The sequence below is a fragment of the Sarcophilus harrisii genome, chromosome 2 (genome assembly GCF_902635505.1).
Source record: "Sarcophilus harrisii chromosome 2, mSarHar1.11, whole genome shotgun sequence".
Lineage (NCBI taxonomy): Eukaryota > Metazoa > Chordata > Mammalia > Dasyuromorphia > Dasyuridae > Sarcophilus > Sarcophilus harrisii.
Genome location: NC_045427.1, coordinates 643,016,222 through 643,036,856, shown reverse-complemented (window position 1 = coordinate 643,036,856; position 20,635 = coordinate 643,016,222). Strand labels below are relative to the sequence as shown.

General features: G+C 41.3%; 1 protein-coding gene across 1 annotated transcript in view; it reads right to left on the bottom strand.

The window, feature by feature from the left end:
• SLC16A9 (solute carrier family 16 member 9) overlaps positions 1-20,635 on the bottom strand; it is a 39,981-nt gene that overhangs the window by 15,098 nt on the left and 4,248 nt on the right. Inside the window, exon 2 of the mRNA XM_031956947.1 lies at positions 4,241-4,473. Coding sequence (XP_031812807.1) covers positions 4,241-4,436 — 196 coding nt within the window. The 5' untranslated portion in view covers positions 4,437-4,473. The remainder of the gene's footprint in view (positions 1-4,240; positions 4,474-20,635) is intronic.

The following is a 20,635-nucleotide window of genomic DNA, read 5'->3' as shown; positions in this document are numbered from 1 at the left end:
TCCATGAACAAACACAGTGGTCCCTTGCCTGGCCCAAATATAAAACCTTTCTATCCCAGCAAAACCCATCAGAGTTTGAGCATAGCATTCAAGGGTTCGGGTCTCCTTCCCACCAAAATGAGTCATCAGAAGAGGACTGTATTTCACCTATTTCTGTGACCCACACAAAGGAAAACCGATTGCTGATTGAAGAGCAGACTGTTACAGTTCTGTCAGCACAAACAGGGACAAACCTCCAGCAAAGATGTTCACTTTTTATTGTACTTCTGATTTCATGGAGTCCTAATTTATCTGTAGACCTTCCCGCTTCTGCCATCGTTTCAGGTCAGTGTTTATAAATCCAATGGGTATAAGCAACATTTGTTCTTCATAATTAACTAGGAACCTTTATGACTTGGAAATACCTTACTCAAATGATGGGAAATCTTGGAATTCTCAGACTGTTAAAGGAGACATATACATCTGGCCTCTAAGAAATGTAAAAGCCGTAAGATAATAAACCTCTAAATCAGGGGTCCTCAAACTATGGCCCACGGGCGAGATGCAGCAGCTGAGGACGATTATCCCCCTCACCCAGAGCTATGAAGTTTTTGTTTTACTATAGTCCGACCCTCCAACAGTCTGAGGGACAGTGAACTGGCTCCCTATTTAAAATAAAGTTTGAGGACCCCTGCTCTAATACTGAACAGGAAAGCGCACTCCTAAAGATAGCTGACCAATACTTCATTGGGTTTAGGATGTTATTTCCCTATTACTGGACCATAAACTCCTTGAGGACAAGATTGACTTTGCTTCTGTTTTGCAGCTCCAGCTCTTGGCACAAAATAAGGCCTTAATAAGTGCTGTTTTTGTTTATCCATTTCTTTCATTCACTCAGAGCTGGAAAGGGCCTTAGAGATCACAACAGCTCAAAGTTTCAAGATTGGAAGGACCTCAGGGGCAATCTATCTAATAAGCATCAACTCTTTAAGATGACTTTCCAGACTGCTCGAAGACTTCAAATGAGAGGGACCTTATTATGCCCTAAAACAACATTTTAAATAGCTCAAATTATCAGCCTAAATCTGAGCATCCAAAGCTTCCAGCACATGATTTTTATTCTCCCCTCAGGGACCAAATTAAGCAATTTTAGGCTCTCTTCCACATAATTGAAGCTGGTTATGAGGTCTCCCTGTCCTTCCCAAGTCTTTTCTTCTCTAATTTAAATGTTTCAGTTCCTTAAACAGATCCTCCCCTGGTTTATCCCTGAGGTCCTTCACCATCACAGCCGCTGTCTTCTTGACATTGTCCAGCTCATCAAAAGTTTCTCTAAAATGGGTCAGGCACCCAGTTTGGAACATATTACTTTAGGGGTGATCTGATCTGGGTACAGGACAGTGGGATTGGTGCCTCCCAGAAGGGACCATAGAGATCACCTAATCTGACAATTTTCAGCTGTATTATAAGGAAATTACTATTTGATTATGTCATTTAATTGTTTGCCCATACATATGACTCAATGCTGCAGGCAACTCTAAAACTATCTGTTAAAAAGGAGTTGCCAATCTGTAGGGCAGAGAGGTTTCCACACTAGAAGTTCCCTAGATCCCACCTCAGGTCACCTCCAGTTGGATCTTTCCAAGGAGCCCTCACACATGCCCTCTTGTGGCAGTGGGTCTCCCTCTCTCAGAGTCTCTCCCCACTGGAATCCATTGACTGCCAAATTGATGTTCCTAATGAGTAGTTCTGACCACAAAAAAAAGGCTCCCTCTTGTCTCCAGGATCAGATGGAATCTTTGCTCCAGACATTTACCCCTCATTCCTGGAAAGCTCCCCCTTCTTACTTTTTTCCCCTGACTCCCTTTTCAAAAATCAGATCAACTCTCACTATCTACAGGAAGTTTGTCCCACTTCCGTATTAGTTTCTTCCCTCCAAGATTATCTTCCTTTTGACCTGTGAATATATCTTGTGTGTACCTAGCTATTGACATGTTGTCTTCCCATCAGAATGGGAGTTGTCTGAAAACAGGGACGTTATTTTTGCCTTTCTATACTTCACCAGCACTTAGAATTTTGCTTAGCATGTAGTAAGTGCTTAATAAATGTTTGCTGATTAAGTGATTAATCAAAGATCTAGTCCAAAAAGATTAAAAAGGGAGAAGAGCAAAGGAAAAATTTTTGAAAATGATGAAAATGTTGTAAAGAAGTAAAAACGATCATCTCAAGAGAAGTACCTAGCCAAACGCCAGCAGATTTTTAACTCGCTACCCATGTTCACACTACAATCTGCCACACTCCTTGTGAGGGTGGAAGGAAGCCCCAAAAGTGTAAATTGTCTCTAACGAAGTCTTTCCCAAAGGACTGTGGATCGGCCTTTTTGTGATTGATTGGCAGACCTCAGCACATAGATGCCTTTTGGGGACTGCTGTGATGGAAGACCTGCTTATGATCATTCGGTTATATTTCTGCTTCTGAAGTCCATTTACGCTCAGACTATATCACACAACAGTGAAAAAATAATAATAAAGCTTGACAGCCATAAGCCCTGCAATACAACCTATAAAACCTAACAAACGATTTTTATACCTAAAGATGAGAATCTCCCTCTTTCTCCTGGAGGAAAGTTGGAGTGGGTCAAGTGGGTTTGAAAGGATGGAAGAAGATGGTTCTGCTGGGACTTTTGCCCTGCGACAATGGGCTGCAGATTCAAAGTGTCCTCTCACACAATCCCTTATTTTATAGATGAGGATGAGGAGGTACCCGGGAAATAAAAGGTTTTTCCAAAGCCACATATCTAATGAGAGCCTTAGAGTCTCTTCCAGCTTTTCCTACAAGACTGCAATGAGTCCTTAGGAGAGCAATCTGATGGATAGGCCATGACTGATGAGAACATTAGGCCACTGGACAAACTACTCTAAAAGGGTTCTGTTAATGATTGACATAGACAAGTGTCAGGGCTAGATGGAGGCTTACAGGAGGTAGGACTCTGAGGGATGTTCTAACAGCTCAGGCTTCATGCCCAGGAGAAGTTCAACAACTTGTAAAACAGTAGACTTGTGGGGGTCGTTTTTCAGACAAAAATTGACTTCTTCCTGTACAGTGTCTTAGTAGAGTAGCTAGAGTGTTAGATCCAGAGTCAGAATGGTCTCTAGATTCTTCCTAGCTATGTAACTAAAGACAAGTTCCATCACTCCTCTAACCCGCAGTTTTCTCTGTAAAATGTGGACAGTGATGTATGAATTTCCTGTTTCCTGGAGTTGTGGTAATACTAAAATGAGTCCATGTGTTTAGCAAATGTAAAGGCACTATAAAACTGTTAGTTCTTATCATCAAGATAAGTGAGAAACTTGGAAGAGTCTTGTTTCTTAGGAGGAAGCATGAAGGATCAGTATATATCTGTAGCATTTGAGGATAATCTTGGAAGACAAAATTCAATAAAAGGTTCATTGTGGATTGTTAGAATTATCGTATAAAAGTGATCATTAAAAAATTAAGATTTGGCAACATTATTAGACCTATTAATCAAAAATTCAAGGAGTATATTAGATAATTGTGGAAACGTATTTGGAGAAGGAGAAGGGGTGGGAAACAAGCTCTCATGCAACCCCTTAATTTCAGAGCCCCACAGAGGTGAGGTCATATGACTTGTTTACATGGATAGTAGAATTAAGCAGAATTAAGAATTTGACCCATGTCCTCTAGCCTTAAATTTAGCATCCTGTTGCCTTTACCAAGTTGTTGTTTTATTCCAGTTAATGTGATTTGACTTGTATTGATATGATTGAATCCACGTCAAATGTCATCCAGTGGAATGGACACTCCTTGAGGGCAAGAACCATTTTATTCTTGCCTCCGTATCCCCAATGCACCCAACTAATTAAGAGTACTAAATGTCTTGTGTCCAAACCACTGATTATGAGCAAGTAACCAGCACATCCTATGGATGCAGAAAGACCCCTACTCTGCAGTGCTCACACTGGATGGCAGCATAGCCTTCAGCTTCCAAACCTTACCCTGTCCCCCACACTCCATGACTTGAGCAAGGATGACTCTTTGAGATGGTCCTAAATCCCAAAGTAACAAATGTCAAGTGTCAACAGACTTTGGAGATTATCGTGTCTTTTTTCTACAGAGAAGAGAATGGAAGCCCCACAAGGGGAAGATCAGCTCCTCAAACTCCAACTCAGAGATCCCCAAAGCAACTTAATACCAGATTCTTCCCTTCCCTTCACAAAACAGTCATTTATGTAGAGTTACTTACTTAAAATCAAGCCAACTCCATTGGCGAGGGATCCAACCCAGGCAGTCATTCCTTTCCCTTCCTGGAAGAGATCCAGCCATTGGATGTATAAGACTCCGACAGCCAGTGGGGACCCATAGCACAGAAACTGAGTGAAGAAGGAGACCACGACAATCACCCAGCCCCATCCACCATCCGGAGGCTTTTTTAATCCCATGGTGAAGTAAAGTCAGGAGGTAGTTCAACAGCCGGTTCTAAGCAAAAATGAAACAACAAAAGAAAAGGACATTTAGAACTCACTGTAGGTCATGTATATATTAAGCCACTGTTTCAGTCAATCAATCATTCATTCATTCAACAAAGACAAAATGAAAAAGAATAGGGAAGTTAAAAAAAATTCTCCTGGCGATAAAAAAAAGGAACAAATATAATTTAGGCAGGAAAGGTATTTGTCAGTGCAAATTAAGCACATTATTTCATTTATACTCAATCATTCAAAAACCAGAAGGCATGAATGACAATATGGGCATACATCTTTGGGCCCTCAAATCCAGGCCATGATATTTACCAAGAGCCATGAGTTCTTCCTCTTCATGATTCACTCTACCAGGCTACTTACTATCCTTCATACTAAAAAATATTAAGATTTAGGATCATAGATTCAGGACTGGAAGAAATCTTTGAGGTTCAAAGGCAGTAAGCCAGTCAGTAAGCAATTACTAAGCACTTTAGGGTGGGTGCTTAGACAAAAACCAAACAATCCCTGACCTCAAATAGCTTCCATTCTAATGGGGGGGGGGGAGAGACAACACGGACATAACATATCCAAGTAATATATAAAACACAGAGAAATTAGAGAATTTTGGATAGAAAGGTACTAGAAGCTGGCAGGGAGGAGTGTGCAGGAAAGGCTTCATGAAGAGAAATTTATAGGATCATAAATCAGTGCTAAGAGATTAGCAGAGGAAGAAATTTCCCTAAAGTCATAATAACTCAAACAGCTGAATCGGGACCAGAAAGACCTCTTTGTCCCTGGAGATTTAATCAGTCACACCCTGATAGAACAAACTGTCATTCTTTAGCTGAGGGGCAATATCCCTTAGGTTTACACGGCCCCTTTCCTTGATGTTTCCTGAAGTTTACAGTAAATGAAAAGCCAGAAGTGCCATCTTAATAGCTCTGAGTCCTAAATTAGGAAATTCCTCACATTTACAGAGAATCGACTCTCTTCCTCGATTTCAATTTCTATTCATCTCTTGCTAATCCTTGTCTTGTTTGTAGTGGAGAGAAAAATTAGAATTACCAGAAATTTACAGCTAGAGAATTGAGCAAAGTTACAGTTTCCTACAGGGGCAGATAGGTAGAACAGTAGAGAGATCTACAGTCAGGAAAACCAGGGTTCAAATCTGGCCCCAGACATAAACTAGCTGGGCAAGTCACTGAGCAAATTAGTTTCCCCAAGTGCAAAATGGAGATAATAACAGCATCTGCCTCCCAAAGTCGTTAGGAGAATCAAATGAGATAATAATTGTAAAGTGCTCAGCACTTACTGGGTGCTATATGAGTATTAGTTATTATATTACTGGAAACTGAAAAGAGCAGATCATTTTTTGGACCTTCCAGCCATCTTAGAAGAAATGGAAACAACCAGTAGTTTTTTTAAATTATTATTATAGTTTTTGATTTACAAGGTATATGCATGGGTAATTTTCCAGCACTGACCCTTGCAAAATCTTCTGTTCCAACTTTTCCCCTCCTTCCCTCCACCCCCTCCCCTAGATGGCAGGCAGTCCCATACATGTTAAAGACGTTAAAGTATATACAACCAGTAATTTCAAGCTCTGAGATGTCTGTAGGGCCCATGGCAGCCCAACCTTAGTTTTATTTTTTTGTCTGTTGCCTCTGCATTGTTACTTCTTTTCAGTCCAATTCTTGAAGTGCCTGGTCTTTTTTCAGCCTATCTCTCACTCTCCACTTCTCCAAATCTCTCTTCGGCTCTCTTTTCTGTGGCCCTTCTCCAAAGAAACTTAAAACGCTTGTGGTAATGGAAAAACTCCCTCTGGGTCTGATCCCATGATAGCTTCTTTTCTGAAATTGGGAAGAAATTTAACTCCTAGGGTCTTGAGTAACGTGGGGCCCCCCTAGCCTGGCAGAGGTCCAGGTCTTACCCAGATGACTATATAGCACAAACATAGCCCAGTTAATAATTAATTGTGCCGACGGTATTTCCACAGAGCTTTGATTTCCCTGGCATGGATTATCTCAGCAGTGGGGCACCCTGTCACCCATCCTCACCTTCTCATTGACCTCTCCATCAGTCTTCTGCAGAAGACCAGCCATTCAGGGTCCCTCTTTTAGGTACAGACCCTCTCTAGCTTTCTATCTTTTCTCCTCCCATCACTCCGTACATGATTGGCCACTTCCTTTGCCAATCACTTATCTCCTTGTTGCTCCTTATTCCATTCTTGATCACTGATATGACTGATATGTTACAACCTTTTCATGGCCACCATGTATGTCTCCATTGCCCTGTGGGACAACTATATCTATGATCTCTCAGGGACTGGAGCATTCCAGATTCACAGCCATCCAGCACTGACAGAAGAACTTTGAGATTTAAATGATAGGGCTTCAGACTCAGAAAAAGTTTATCACTGTTAGAATTCTTGTCTGACTTCTCTTTTTTTTCCTAAAGCTTTTTATTTTCAAAACACAGGCATGGATAACTTGACAACATTGACCCTTGCATAGCCTTGTGTTCCAGATTTTCTCCTCCTTCCCTCCACTCCCTCCCCTAGATGGCAAGCAATTCAATATATGTTAAATATGTTAAATCCAATACGTATAAACATATTTATACAATTCTCTTACTGCACAAGAGAAATAAGATTAAAAAAAGAAAGTAAATGAGTAAGAAAACAAAATGCAAGTGAACAACAACAAAAAGAGTGAGAATATTATGTTATGATCCATACACAGTTCCCACAGTCCTCTCTCTGGGTGCAGATGGCTCTCTTCATCGCAAGATCATTGGAACTTTGCCTGACTTCTCAAAAGCAACAGAGCTGACTTTCTTCCCCCTATCTAATCTGGGGCCCGATCCCCACCCATCTGCAGTGCCAGTCCCAATTTGCTGATGAGGGTGCCCTGTGAGCCATTCATCAGACCACATGCCATAGTCTGTACAGTGTTTCTCGCCCATTTAACCCAAACCCAGTTCCTTTCTCCATGTCACCATATGGTTTCCACCATGAGGCAACCCAAGTATACACGTTGGGAATCACTGGTGTGGGATTCAGCCTCTCAGAACTATCATTCGTATTGTGAACGAGGAGAGAAGAGAGACAAAAGGGAGCAGGTTTAGGGTTGGGTGGAGAGCAAAGGGGCCTAATGAATGACCAAACAGACTCCCCAAGTGGAAGGATTCCAGTGCCATGCCCTGGCTGAGTGTCAGTTCTGATTGGAATCATGCCAGTCGTCTCTTTATTTTTTCAACCCTTCACCCCAGTTGAGTAAACCTCTGCTGGTGTAGGATGTCAGAATCCCGCATTAGACAAGTGTTAATATACTCCTTTTTTAAGTTTATGTTCTGGTCTCTTGCCAACATAAATAACAGGGTGCCTCCTCCTAGCTTTAGATCTGAGGTACTATGTTTCCTTTCCAATTTATCCTCCAAGCAGATTATAAAACACAAATCTCACCACAACACTCTCTTGGTCAAGAGTCTTCACACGTGTGCTGTTGATTCTGGGATAAAATACACAATCCTCAGCCTGCTGTTTAAAAATCCTGACTTATTCCCCTTACACACTCTGCCTTCTAGCAAAGAGACCTTTCATTATGCTTTGTCCTTTCATTCCATGTCTCACCTCCAAGTCTTTGCAAAGACTGACCTCCACATCCTCCCTCCTGGCCTCCACTTCTGGACCTTCCTCCAAAGCCCAGGGAGTTACTTGCCACCTCCTGTCACCATCCCCTCTATCTGTTTATAATATACAAGGTCATCTATATGGTAGGTCCACTAAAGGCTAATTGGATTGAAGAGCCCCTTTGCCCTTTGAAGGGCTTTTTTCCCCACCATCCTGCAGGGCAGAGCTGTTTGACCGTCCCCATGAGTCTCAGCGATGTTGGGTCACAGAGCTAGTGATGGAGTCTGAACAAGTCTCCTGTCTCCAAAACAAGTGCTCTCTTTACTCCTCTCCTCCACCAGGCAAGATGAGAGCCCCGTCTGAGCAGGAATGGGGAGCTGGGGGACAGGAGGGGGGGCTTCCAGGAATACTGGGCTGGCACACCCAGCGTTCCCTTTCTTTCTTCCCCAGTCCCAGGACTGACTCATCCACTTCCCTTTCCACTGCCAGGAATTTAGAAGTTTCTAAAAAACCAACCTCCCTTTCTTTTTTTCCACCTGGATCCAGTCAGGAAACTTTCCAGCCATGGTTATACCAAATATTGGAAATAAGGTCCATCTGCCTTTCAAAGGAATGAAACTTCCCCCCCCCCCCCTGCCCCAACCACTTTATCACTAGGTTAGGGCTGAGGTGTCTGGGGGCAATAAAACAGACCTAGACTCTGCCTAAAGGTAGAGCAGAATGAAGAAATGAGTCAGCCCTGGAGCAGAGGGGCTGGGTCAGGAGAAGAGCAGACCAGCCTTGGGGGTCAAGGTAGGGGGGTCTGACAAACCCCTTCTTTTTTCCCCATCAGGCTGGCTCCCTTGGATCCCACCTGAGATTGGCCTGGTTCATTTGAAACATAGAGGCAGGGTTAGGGTGGAGGAAGGCAAGATGGATAGCTCCAGGCAGGAGAGGGAGGGAGGAAGGACATTTTATAACACTTTCAAAAAGTCAAGAAGCCCCGAGTTCAAATCTTGCCTCTGACCCATATTGACTCTATGACACTAGCCTAGCTGCAGAGAGGTAGGTACATTTAGACTTGATGTGAATAAAGCTAAACAATCAGATTCAGCCTCTTGAAAGCCTTAGCTGAGGGCAGGACCGCTCCCAGTTTGGCTTTGACTCCAGTCTGTGGTATGCACTAGATACTTAATAAATGTTGACTTGTAAAGAGAATGACCGAGAATAATATCATTCACTACTGGTTTTTCTTCAGGTAGAAATGCTTAAGCCTTTGCCCTTCTTCTTCATCTTGGTCTCTTGAAAATCCTTAACTTACTCCAAGCTTCAGGTTCAACCTTCTATACTCAGGCTGCCTGATCCTACCTCAGTTATTAGTGCTCTCTTCTGACTGCTCATCATTTACTTCTCTGTGTATCCCTTCAAGTGAAGTGCAAGCTTGCTGAAGGCAGGAACTCTTCCTCATTTGAACTTTGTAAGCACAATGTTCTGTACACAGTAGGGATCAGATAAAGGCCTGTTGACTTCTGAAATAAGTACATTGATTATACAACAGAAGTGCTTAATTAAAGCTTGCTAAACTAAATTAAACTAAAATTAATTTATTATATATTCTATAAATATCAATTAATTAAATATTAAGTATTATGTAATTAAATTAATTAAATTAAAAGCAGAGTGAGCTATGACACAATTTAAAGCAAAAATCATGGGTCACTTGTTTAATTGAGAAATACTGACCCATTAACTGGCTAGAAATGGGAAATTGTCCCCATAGCCTCACTTTGGCTGTTATTTATGGCAATTTGGGATTGTGAGACACAAAACATGGGAAGTGTCACCAATCTCAGGGGTAGAAGGGGTCACAGAAGCCATCCAATCAATCTGAACCTGAATAAGAAGTCCAGGATTACCCATTCAGCTCACGGTCCTTTAGTCTGTTTGAAAACCCCCAAGTAGGGGGAGCTCACCCCTGCCTTCGCCAGCTGGGAGGCTCTGGTATTAAGTAGGAAAGGTTTCTTTCAGAAGGAAGGTGGGATCTGAGGTTTGAAAGAAGCCAGGGAAGTCAGGAGTGAAGAGAACTCAAGGATGGGGAACTGCCAAAGGTCAGGAGATAAGAGTTCTATAGATAAAGTTCTAAAATAAAGCAGGGAAGTCAGTGCACTACAGCATAGAGTACATATAGAGGAGTAAAGAAGATGGGAAGGATAGAAAAAGTCCAGGATGTTAGACTTTAAGAGCCAAAGAGGATTTTGTATTTGGCCCTGAGTGGAAGAGAAGGCCATTAAAATTTATCAAGAGTAAGCTGGTGTTTGGGTAGGGACTGATATGATCAGACCTGCCCTTTAAGAAGATTAATTGGCTTCTGAGCAGAAGACGAAATAAGGAGAGACCTGAAGCAGGGAAGGAGGGAAAAAAATATTGCCAATTAGAAGGTTAATACGATAATCCAGGCATGAGGTAATGAGGGTATGGACCAAAGAAATGGCTTTTCAGATGGGGAAGAACAAAAGAGATGTTAGAAAAACCAAAATTATAGGACTTGACAATGAATTAGATATATGGGGTGAGTGAGACTGAGGAGTCAAGGAAATTACAAAGGTTGTGAACCTTCGTGACTGGGAAGATGGTGGAACCCTCAACTGTAAAAGAGAAATTAGAAAGAAAGATGAGTTTTGAGGGAAGAATGAGTTCAATCTTGGAGATGTCTAGTAGGAAGGTGCAGAGGCAAGATTGAAGGTCAAGAAAGAGCTTGGGGCTAGATAATTCGATTTGGGAACCATCTATATGGAAAAAATAATTGAGTCCATGAGATCCCCAACCAACATAATATAGGGAAAAGAGAAGAGGACCCAGGATAGAGCCTTGGATGACCCTTGTGGTTGACTGAGATAAAGCATAAGAAATTAAAAGCAGTGGTCATACAGGTGAGAAGAAAACTGGGAGAGAGCGGTGTCACCAAAAACTATAGAGGGGATAACAAATAAGAGGGTAATTGACAGTTTTAAAGGTTGAAGACAGATGGAGAAGGATGAAGATTAAAAAGAAAAGCTCATTAGATTTAATAATTAAGGTGATTGGTAACTTTGGAGAGAGCAGTTTCAGTTGAATGATGAAGTTGGAAGGCAGAGAATTTAAAAGAAAAAGAAGGGAGATGGAGGTACCATGTAATATTCTTCTCTAAATTCTCTGGGAGCAGGTTTCTTGGGGGGCTTCTGGGAGCAGCCTTCCTTTCAGTTCAATAATTACCCTAAATGCAGCCAGCTATTAAAGTTCAAATCCTTTGTCTCCTTCAAAGTCTTGTCTCTTTTCCTGGGGCCCAGTTAGCTTTGGGTGAGGCTGCTTCTGTCCATCATTGATCAACTGAAAGTGAGTTAGATCTTCTCTTTGTCAAAGAAATTCACTTCCTTTAGAATACATTCTCATACAGTATCATTGTTGAAGTATATAATGGTCTCCTGGTTCTGCTCATTTCACTTAGCATCAGTTCCTGTAAGTCTCTCCAGGCCTTTCTGAAATCATCCTGTTGGTTATTTCTTACAGAACAATAATATTCCATAACATTCATATATCAGCCCTGGTTAGCTTTAATAAAGGCCTACAGGTCTACAGGACCTTGGGTACCTCTGTCTTGAAATTGTACCAAGATTTTACAAGGCCCCAGGAAAAAAAAAAATCAAGGACTGCTTCTCTAGCTTCTGTTTGAAGGGCACCTCCTCTCAGAAGCTATGCTTCTCAAAGTTTCCCAAGATCATTTGATGATGTACTCAAAAGGTTGAATAATACCCACAGAAAGTGAGGCTTCCTACAGAATTCTTAATTCTACTTATCATCCCATAAGTTTTTTCATTTTTGTTTTCATTCCATATACATCTATGCTGTGTCCAACACGCAACAGTGGGTTAATTCAAGCACAAGTTGCCAAGTCTACAGGACCTTGGGTACATCTGTCTTGAAATTGTACCAAGATTTTACAAGGATCCAGGGCCAGAAAGAGCAGCAGAAACCTATTCCCCAAACCGCAATTGGACAGAGAAGGAATTTCCCCAAAGCTAATTAAAAAGGAGCAGGGTACTAGGTAGACCCCAGGGAGAAAGGGCTTTTGTCCTACTGAGAGTCATGTTAACACAATACTGCCTCGATATGTCAGAGGGGACCATTATCATCTCAAATTGAGCAGATTGGTCTTGGAGAGTTGTTTAAAGTCTTGAAATTAACACAATTTGTCTATGGTCAGACAAATGGTGTGCATGTGTGGACTCTGAATCCATCCTATCACCATGTTCTTTTGACTCTCTACAACAATGTTAGCTGTTTGAAAACAGTTCTTTTGAGATTCCAGTGCACCCTAATCCTAAAAAATGGCATAGCATAGACATTAAGATCAAATTCTGGCCTCTGACTAGGGCTGGAGACACTGGGAGGACAAGAGGCTGAAGCTGGCAGAGGCAAAAGACTAGTGGCAAGAGCTCTTGGAACCAAGGAGAGAGATAGGCCTCTAAGAAAGCTAACTGAGCCCAAGGAAGGAAACAAGATTTAAAAGGAAAAAATAAAGGATGTGGATTTTAACTCCTGGCTGAATTTGAGGTGATTATTACTTTGAACTGAAACTAAGGCTGCTCCCAGAAGCTCCCCAAGAAATCTGCTCCCAGAGAACATTATATTTGAGAGAAGAACATTACAATTATGAATAAATATAAAGGAAAAAGTCTATGTAAGCATCAACTATTATTATAATCATTAATAATAATAATTTTAGATAGTTAATATGAAACTTATTATCCCCAGGTAGTTATCTTTAATGCATCTGTTTATTTATAATTGTTTTTTTTTTCATAATTTTTGTTCCTGGCCTGTGCACCTTAGATACTTTTAGTTAAAATTAGTTTAATATTTAACATTATATTTTTAGTTAAAATTATATAGGGCCTCCACTGGAAACTACCCCTCCCCCAATTAACACTCACAATGGAGTAGTAAAAACATGTGGCTGCCCCTCTGTTTAAGGTACTCTGTAGATCTGCATGTCTTAAATCTATAGTTTATAAGCCCCTACCTGTAAGACTGCCCAAGAAGTACATATAACTAATTCAAAGAGGAGACATTTATTGAAAAGAAATTATCAGAGCAATAGTAACTTTTCATATACCTCGGTCAGAAAAGGATACCCACATTTGGGTAAAACATGTAACCGAGGCCATTCATACCTAGAGTCCTGATAAGTTTTTTCATCTCTTGGTACCTCTATGCTGTTCTCCACTGGCTAGGTGCTCAATTCCCAATGGCCAGAGTGACTTTCTTCTAAATTCAGAGGTTTCACTCTTTAAATCTGACTACTGTCTGTCAGCTTTAAATTGGCTTCCTAGAGAGCGTTTCCCACTTTCTAAAAGGCCGTGAAGGATCTGGCCAACCTTTGGCCAGTCAATGGCCCAAACGTCCTATAATTCCACTAGTTATCATGGAAGAGCTTCTGCAGAAGTCAGAGCTAAAAGGGTAAAAGCCTATATTTGTTGTTTAAAACCCCCAACGTTCTTTCCAATTCTTAGATTTTGTAATGTTTACTGTCAAGGCTATTTTTCCTTCATATTTCAGTTTGGGGACTTCCCGCCTTTTGGTTCAAAAGATGATTCATTGCTTTAGTAAAACCAAACTCCCTTTATGATTAAAGGTGCAATGGGAAATCATCAGGGTCATTTCCTCAGTGTATGGCAGGTGGGAAGAATGAAAAAGATAATAGTGAAAATGGGGGAGAGACTGCATGGTGGAGTGACCCATGGGCTAGATCTGAGGTCAGAGAAATTGAGTTCACATCTCAGCTCTGCCCGATTTGCTATGTATCCCAGGTAATCTCTCTTGGACACAATTCCTCTCCAGTTATAAATCTACAGGGTGGCTCCAAAACAATAAATATTTTTTAATTCCATGTGCTTTTATGGTTTTAGCTTTGAAATGTACAATAATAGGATGGAGAAAAACTGTTGGTTGGACCCAAATTGACATACCTGCTTTTGGCTCTTTTGAAAAACTGAAATGTGAAGGTATGTTGGAGAAGGGACTTGGGGAAAGCAGTGACACTAAAAGGCACCTAGAAAAGAAGCCAATAAAACATCCCTAGTTATGCCCCATGCCTGAACTCCCAAGATCCTACTTTTCTCCAGAGGAAAGCAACATCAGAAATGCTCAAAAGATAAAAACAAAATAGTTGAAATCTCTTTGCTGAAGGATTTTTTAAGCCAACTGTAGTCTAGAGGGAAAGGGCCAAGAGCTGGGATGGTAACCAGAGGCTTGTTGTCGCTATGTCCCCTTCTCCCATGGGGCATTTCCCCTGTGCTCCTGCAGAAGGGGTCACATGAATGCCACCATTAGATGTGGCAGATCCCCAAAAAGCCGCCCCATCATTCCCTAGCTAGAAAATAACAAACTTATTTCTTCCCTCAGGGCTCCAGAGGGTGAAAACTTGAGTCCCAAGACAGAGTGCAGAGAAGCGTCTCTGTGTCTCTCTCTCCGGGATTTCAATGGGAACAGTCCCAAGGAGCCAGAATCCTCAGGGCTGTGAGTTGCCCTGGTCAAAGGCAGCCAGCTGGCTCACCGCGCCCTTGCTTAGCCCAAGCTCTCACCCCAATGAGAGGCACTTTGGGAGGAAGGATCAATCACCCCTGTGTGATGCTAATGATAAAACCCCTAGCTCATTCATTCGATTCACCAAAACATGGACATACTTGCCAATTTTGTAGGGATTTAAAATTAATTAGGTTATTTGAGGAGCCACAATGCTTTTATTTTTTTTCATTTTTGATATTGTAAACCCAGAGCCTGGCAATCACCCAATCAACAAGTATTTATCAGGGTTTTCTATGTGTCAAGCTTTGGGTAATGAGCTAGGGAAAAAAAGCAAAAGTAAAAATAGTCCCTGCCTTCAAGAAGTTCCCATTCTAATGGTGAGACAATCTAGCCATTCATAGGTACTCCTATACAAAGATGATACAAAGTAACCTTAGAGGAAAAGGCAGTAGTATCTGAAGAGAACAGAGGCAGCCTCTTACAGACAGAAATGCTTGAGCTGATTCTTGAAGGAAAGCAGGAGGGAGGGGATTATAGATGTAAAGAAAGGCTCAGAGGTGGGAGATGGAACATTATGTGTGATGAGCAGAAAGAAGGCCAGTAATGGAATATATAATCACTATGAAGGAAAGAAGAGGGCTGGCTGTAAAGGACTTCAAAGGTCAAAGGACCAGCACTCAGCACAGGACCAGGCACATGATAGGGACTCACTTGGTAAATGTTTAGTGACTGACTAACTTTATATGTGCCTTTGCCAAGAAAATTCCAAATGGGGCCATGAAGAGGTGAATAAAAAGAACAAAACTTTATGTGATCCTAGAGGGAACAGAGAGTCAGTAATAGGTATTCATTGCTTAAAAGGATGATGTGGTCAGACCTGTACTTTAGGAAAATGACATGGGCATCTGTGGAGAATGGATTGAGTTGGGAGATACCAAGAAGTGTTACGGGCCAGAACTCTGAATTTGAAACAAGGATTCTTGCAAGGTGCTAACTCAGTGGAATTGATAGAGACAATGGTTATTTAGCATGGTGCTTAATAGTTCTCTAGTTCAGTACATGCCCTTAGTACTTAATACAGTTCCACAACATTCACATCTATCAGAATTACAGAAGGCAGAGAAGTGGTGGCAGGTTCTCCTCCTTCGCTTCTCCACTGAAACTAAGATCTGGAAGGCCTCCAGAAAAACTAGCCGAGCTCCAAGTGAAGGACTTTGAAGGAGACAAAGGATTTGGACTTTAACCCCTGGTTACTCGTGTGGTGATTACTGAACTGAAACGAAGGCTGCCTCCAGAGATCCCAAGAAAAGCTCAACAGAGGACATCACATTTTAAAGAGAATACTACAAAGAAGGCTATTACAATAATTCAGGGGATGAGTGATGAGGACCTGGCTAAGATGGTGGTTTTGTGAATGGAGAAAAGGAGCCGTAATGTGAGCCATGTTGTGGAAATGGAAACAAGACGTGGCAACTGACTGGATATGGGGGTGGGTGACATGGATGATTGAGGAAGAGCTTAATGTTAAGAATCCAAAATGATGCTGGCACTTTGGCAATAAGAGGGAAGTCTGGAAGCAAATGGGGTTTGAAGGGAAAGGTAAATTTTGGTTTTGTACATTTTGAGTTTAAGATGACAATGGGACATTTATTTCAGACCATTGGTAATGAGAGAGCAGAGCTCAGGGGAGAGATGAGGATTCTATATGCTGATCTGAGACTGATCCTCATGGAGATGATAATTAAACCCATGAGTACTGAGGAGATGATGAAGTGAAAGAGTACAAAGCAGAGAGCTCAGGTCTGATACTTCATGCACAGCTACAGTCAGGGGTGTGCCATGGAGAGTAAAGAAGCAAATGAGACTGAGAAAGATCTGACATACATGTAGGAGAACTACGAAAGAACACTATCCTCCCAACCCAGAATTGCTAGTGACAATAGTACATGAGAAGACTTAGAGGGGGACAGGATGACCTTCTTCAAATGACTTAACAGCTGTCTTACACAAATGAGATTGGGCTTGCTCTGCTTGGTCCCAAAGGGCAGACCCAAGGGCAACAAATGGAAGTTGAAAGGTGAAGATTTGGCCATGATATATGGAAAATTTTCCAGGAATGGGAGCATTTCCTCAAAGGGGAAAGGGCTGTCAGGGTTAACAGTGAAGTCTCCCTCCCTGTAGGTGTTCAGGAGAAAGCCAGCCAGCCACTTGTAAGAAAGATCACAGAGTACAGTCTTTTTCAGACACTTTTTGATGAGCTGTCCTTAGAAGCCTTAGTGTCACTGAAGCCAGGAGCACTAACTAGTTATCTTACATCAACTTACCATTTGTCCCTGTGGTACTTGTTCTGTCATCCTTAGGGAAGATGTTCGCTTTTTTTTCTTTTTTTTTTCCCCATAAAGACAGAGCCGAACCTATGATTTCACTTGTATTGTATTGGCAACTCTCAGATGAGGAAATGCCTTTCTACCAATGCAAGCTACCACTAGAGTGGCAGGCAGTCTTAGAAAGTAGCTTAGGGGCCAGAATCTTGTGACTTAGTCTGATTCATAGAATCAGAGGTGGAGTTTTAACATAGGACTTTCTAGCTATTTATTGATTCATTGACTATACTATTACTCTTTTTAAAAAAATCATATTTTAATGAATTCTTCTGAAAATGAGGGTACTTCCTGATATTGTTGACTTGTAGTCCTAGAAAAGCAAAAACCAGGCCAAAAAAAATTTAGAAAAAATTTTGAATACTGCAAGAATCTTAGGAAGTGGTTACTAGTTTCCCAGTATTCCGCATCCTATTTTGGATCTTTCTTTGCCTTAAATCATCCCCCTGATTTAGCTGCTAAACAGACTCCCATAATTATTCAAGAAAACTGAAGTATCTGAAGTAGACTGTTGTTTTGATAAAAAGTTATAGTAAAAATTTGCACTGAAAATTAAACTTTATTCCTAGACAATATGGGCACTTAAATCACTTTATATTAAAATAAGAGTCAAATGATTAAAAATTTTTTATGCTTCCTGTTTCTTTAGGAATTGAAGGTTGATTATGTCTTAGCAGAAATTGAACAGTGCAAATTATTACTAGCCATGTTTTGTTCATGGAGAAAACCTAAGTCAGAAACATTTAAAACCTTTCTCACAGTCATGTAGCTCCTATCAGAACAAATATTTAAGCTTTCTGCCGGCTCCAAATTTGTGACATTTCCCATCATACCACATTAATGCTCTCATATCATGATCATTAGATCATAGGAACATAAGGTCATAGATGAGAGGTTTAGAGAGGTCTTCAGTGGGAATCCAACCTCCTTGTTTCACACATGAAGAAACTGCCCCCCAGGGGCTAAGTGATTTTTCTTAAGATTACACAGATGTTAATCATCAGGGCAGGATTGGAATTCAAGGTCCCTGACTAGAGTCAGTATGCTTTCCATGGCTCTCTGTATTGTCACCAAGACCACGAGATTCAGAACAGGAAGGGACTGTACTAAAAGACATCAATTTTCAATCTTGTTGGGTAACAGAATCATGGGATTAGAGATCTAGCACTAGATCCTTTCATTTCACAGATGAAGAAACTGAAGAAGATTCAGATCTGTAAATCATTCTCTTGCCCTTCTGTGAAAGGGAAGACATTTGAAATGAAAGTGATAAGCAGAAACATCCCTTTGACTTCCTTGAGATCATTTGAAACAATCCGTTTCTAGAGACATGTCCAAGATCACACAGTTAGAATGCATGTAAAACAGATCTTCCTGAATCTAGGTCCAGAGTTCCATTCACAAGTCAGGACTGCCCAATTCATGACACAAACCAGAGATCTCCCTGGCATTCTGTACTCAACGTCGCCTTTAGGTTCTTCTGCTGACCTCTCCTTTCCAGTTTTCTTTGCTGTTAGTCACACTAAGATTTATGTTCTTTTTTCTTCCCCCTCTGAAAATCTATTTAGTCAGGCACTTGCTTCCTTCCTCCCAACTACTTCCATTCTTGGTGTTTGAGCCAAAACCGATCAGGCTAACTTGGTCGCAAGATACTACACTGATGTAAGGCTAAGGGCAGATTCTAGGGCATCTGATCCAACCAACAAAAACAACGATCTTATTTTTTAAGGAAATGGATACTACGAGAGATTCATAGCTTCGCCCATAGCCATGTAACTGGTGATACGGAAGGGAACAAGGGAAGAATCCAGACTTATTTTTCCTGCTCCAAGTTCAACAATCTATCCATGAGTACGTCACAGTCTTGCCAGGGCTTCTCTAGCTATAAACTAAAACTGACATGTTGAAAGCATGGCCCTAAATAAGGTGGGACTTAGCCTGGTGTAATTATGAGAGTGTATGAATGTTTTATTTGTATCTGGTTAGGTTTATCTCCACTTTTCTATCACTTAGAGGTCTATAAGCCAAAAATCCTTCAACTCATTAATTTAACTGAATTAGAGGATCTTTCAAGGTTCTTAATTCTATGTTGAAGAAAATGAACAGAATCCAAGGGTCAACTGGTTAAGACCACAGACCCGTTGAGGCTATAGTCCAAAGCTCTCTGGACAATAACTCCAGGCACTCGGCCATCCAATCTTAGCTTGAAACCCACAGTGAGGAAGCAACTACTATTTCTCAAGGCAGCCCACTCCTTCCCCCTCAAAAAGATTCATTGTATATTTTGTTTCTAGAGCACAGTGATTTCTAGATATCATTCCCCAATCATAACCAAATGAATCCTTTCTTCAGTCAAATAGGTATTTATTAGGTAATAGTTATCTACCAATATGTGAGGTGCTGGGATACAGAATCAAAAAGGAGACACCCTGAGCTCAGGGTGATTATGTCTTAGTAGAATTCTTCTAAAACGGGATCCGTGGATAGATTTCAGGGGATTTATGAATGGAAAAAAAAATACTTCTCCAATTTCAGTGACTTCTAACTGAAATGTAGTCCCTTCCTTCCATTATGGATAGATGCACTAAAAATATTCTGAGAAGGCCTCCGAGGGTTCTCCAAACCGCTAAGAGGGTCCAGGACAAAAAAAGGTTAAGAATTCTCAAACTAATAAAACAAGAGAAAAGTTGCCAAGCCAACCACCAGCACATAGGATGACAGGAGATAGGTTTTGGAGTCAGAAAATCTACTAGCTGCGTGACCTGAGACAAATGACTTGACCTTCCCAAATTCATCTGTAAAATGAAAGGGACAACTTGACCCCTATATTCTCCTTCTCCCTCTTCTTAATCTGTAAGTCTCTGATGGCGTCTGGGCAGCAACCCTTAGTACAAAGCTCTTCTGGACATCGAGCCTACCTCCCCCTCTTTACACCTGAAATTCACTGGTTTTGGCTCTGCCTTCTCAGGGCTAAGTTAAATGAGCAAAGCCTGAAAATTTGGAAATGGGCACTTAGGTGGAAAACAAAGCCCTGCCCCCTTGCCTGTAGGACCTTCAAAAGTCACTTAACATCTCAGTCTCCTCATCTGTAAAAAAAAAAAAAAAATTCAGAGTTGAGTCTAACCACCGAGGTCCCTGTGATTCATTCTCACACATCACAGCCCTTCAAATATGAGGGAAAGGAATTAATACTCAGCAAGTCCCTACTATGTGCTAAACATTCTGCCAAGAATTTTCCTGTTCTTCATCTGATCATCACATGGCATGAGTTCACCATCCAAATTACCCTGGGCCTTCCTAAAACATCCCAGACTGGAACCCAATACTCCAATGGGCCTGATGAGGGCCCTCTTCTAAATGTGCTGCCATGCTAACAGCCAAAGTCATCAGAGGGAAAACAATTCTAAGTGTAGCTGGGCAGCCAATTAATACTGCTAAAGCTTTAGGTGATCTTAACAGTGACCACCTGTCCCCAACTGGTTCCAAGAGTGTTGCTTTCTTTCCTTGGAACACAAATACTCTTGCCCCTGTGTCCATCAAGAGCTTGTTTTTCCAGTTTTTTTGTTAAGAGACAGACAGATGGCAGATGGCAGTGAGGAAGTCACATAGGCTTGTTGATCCTT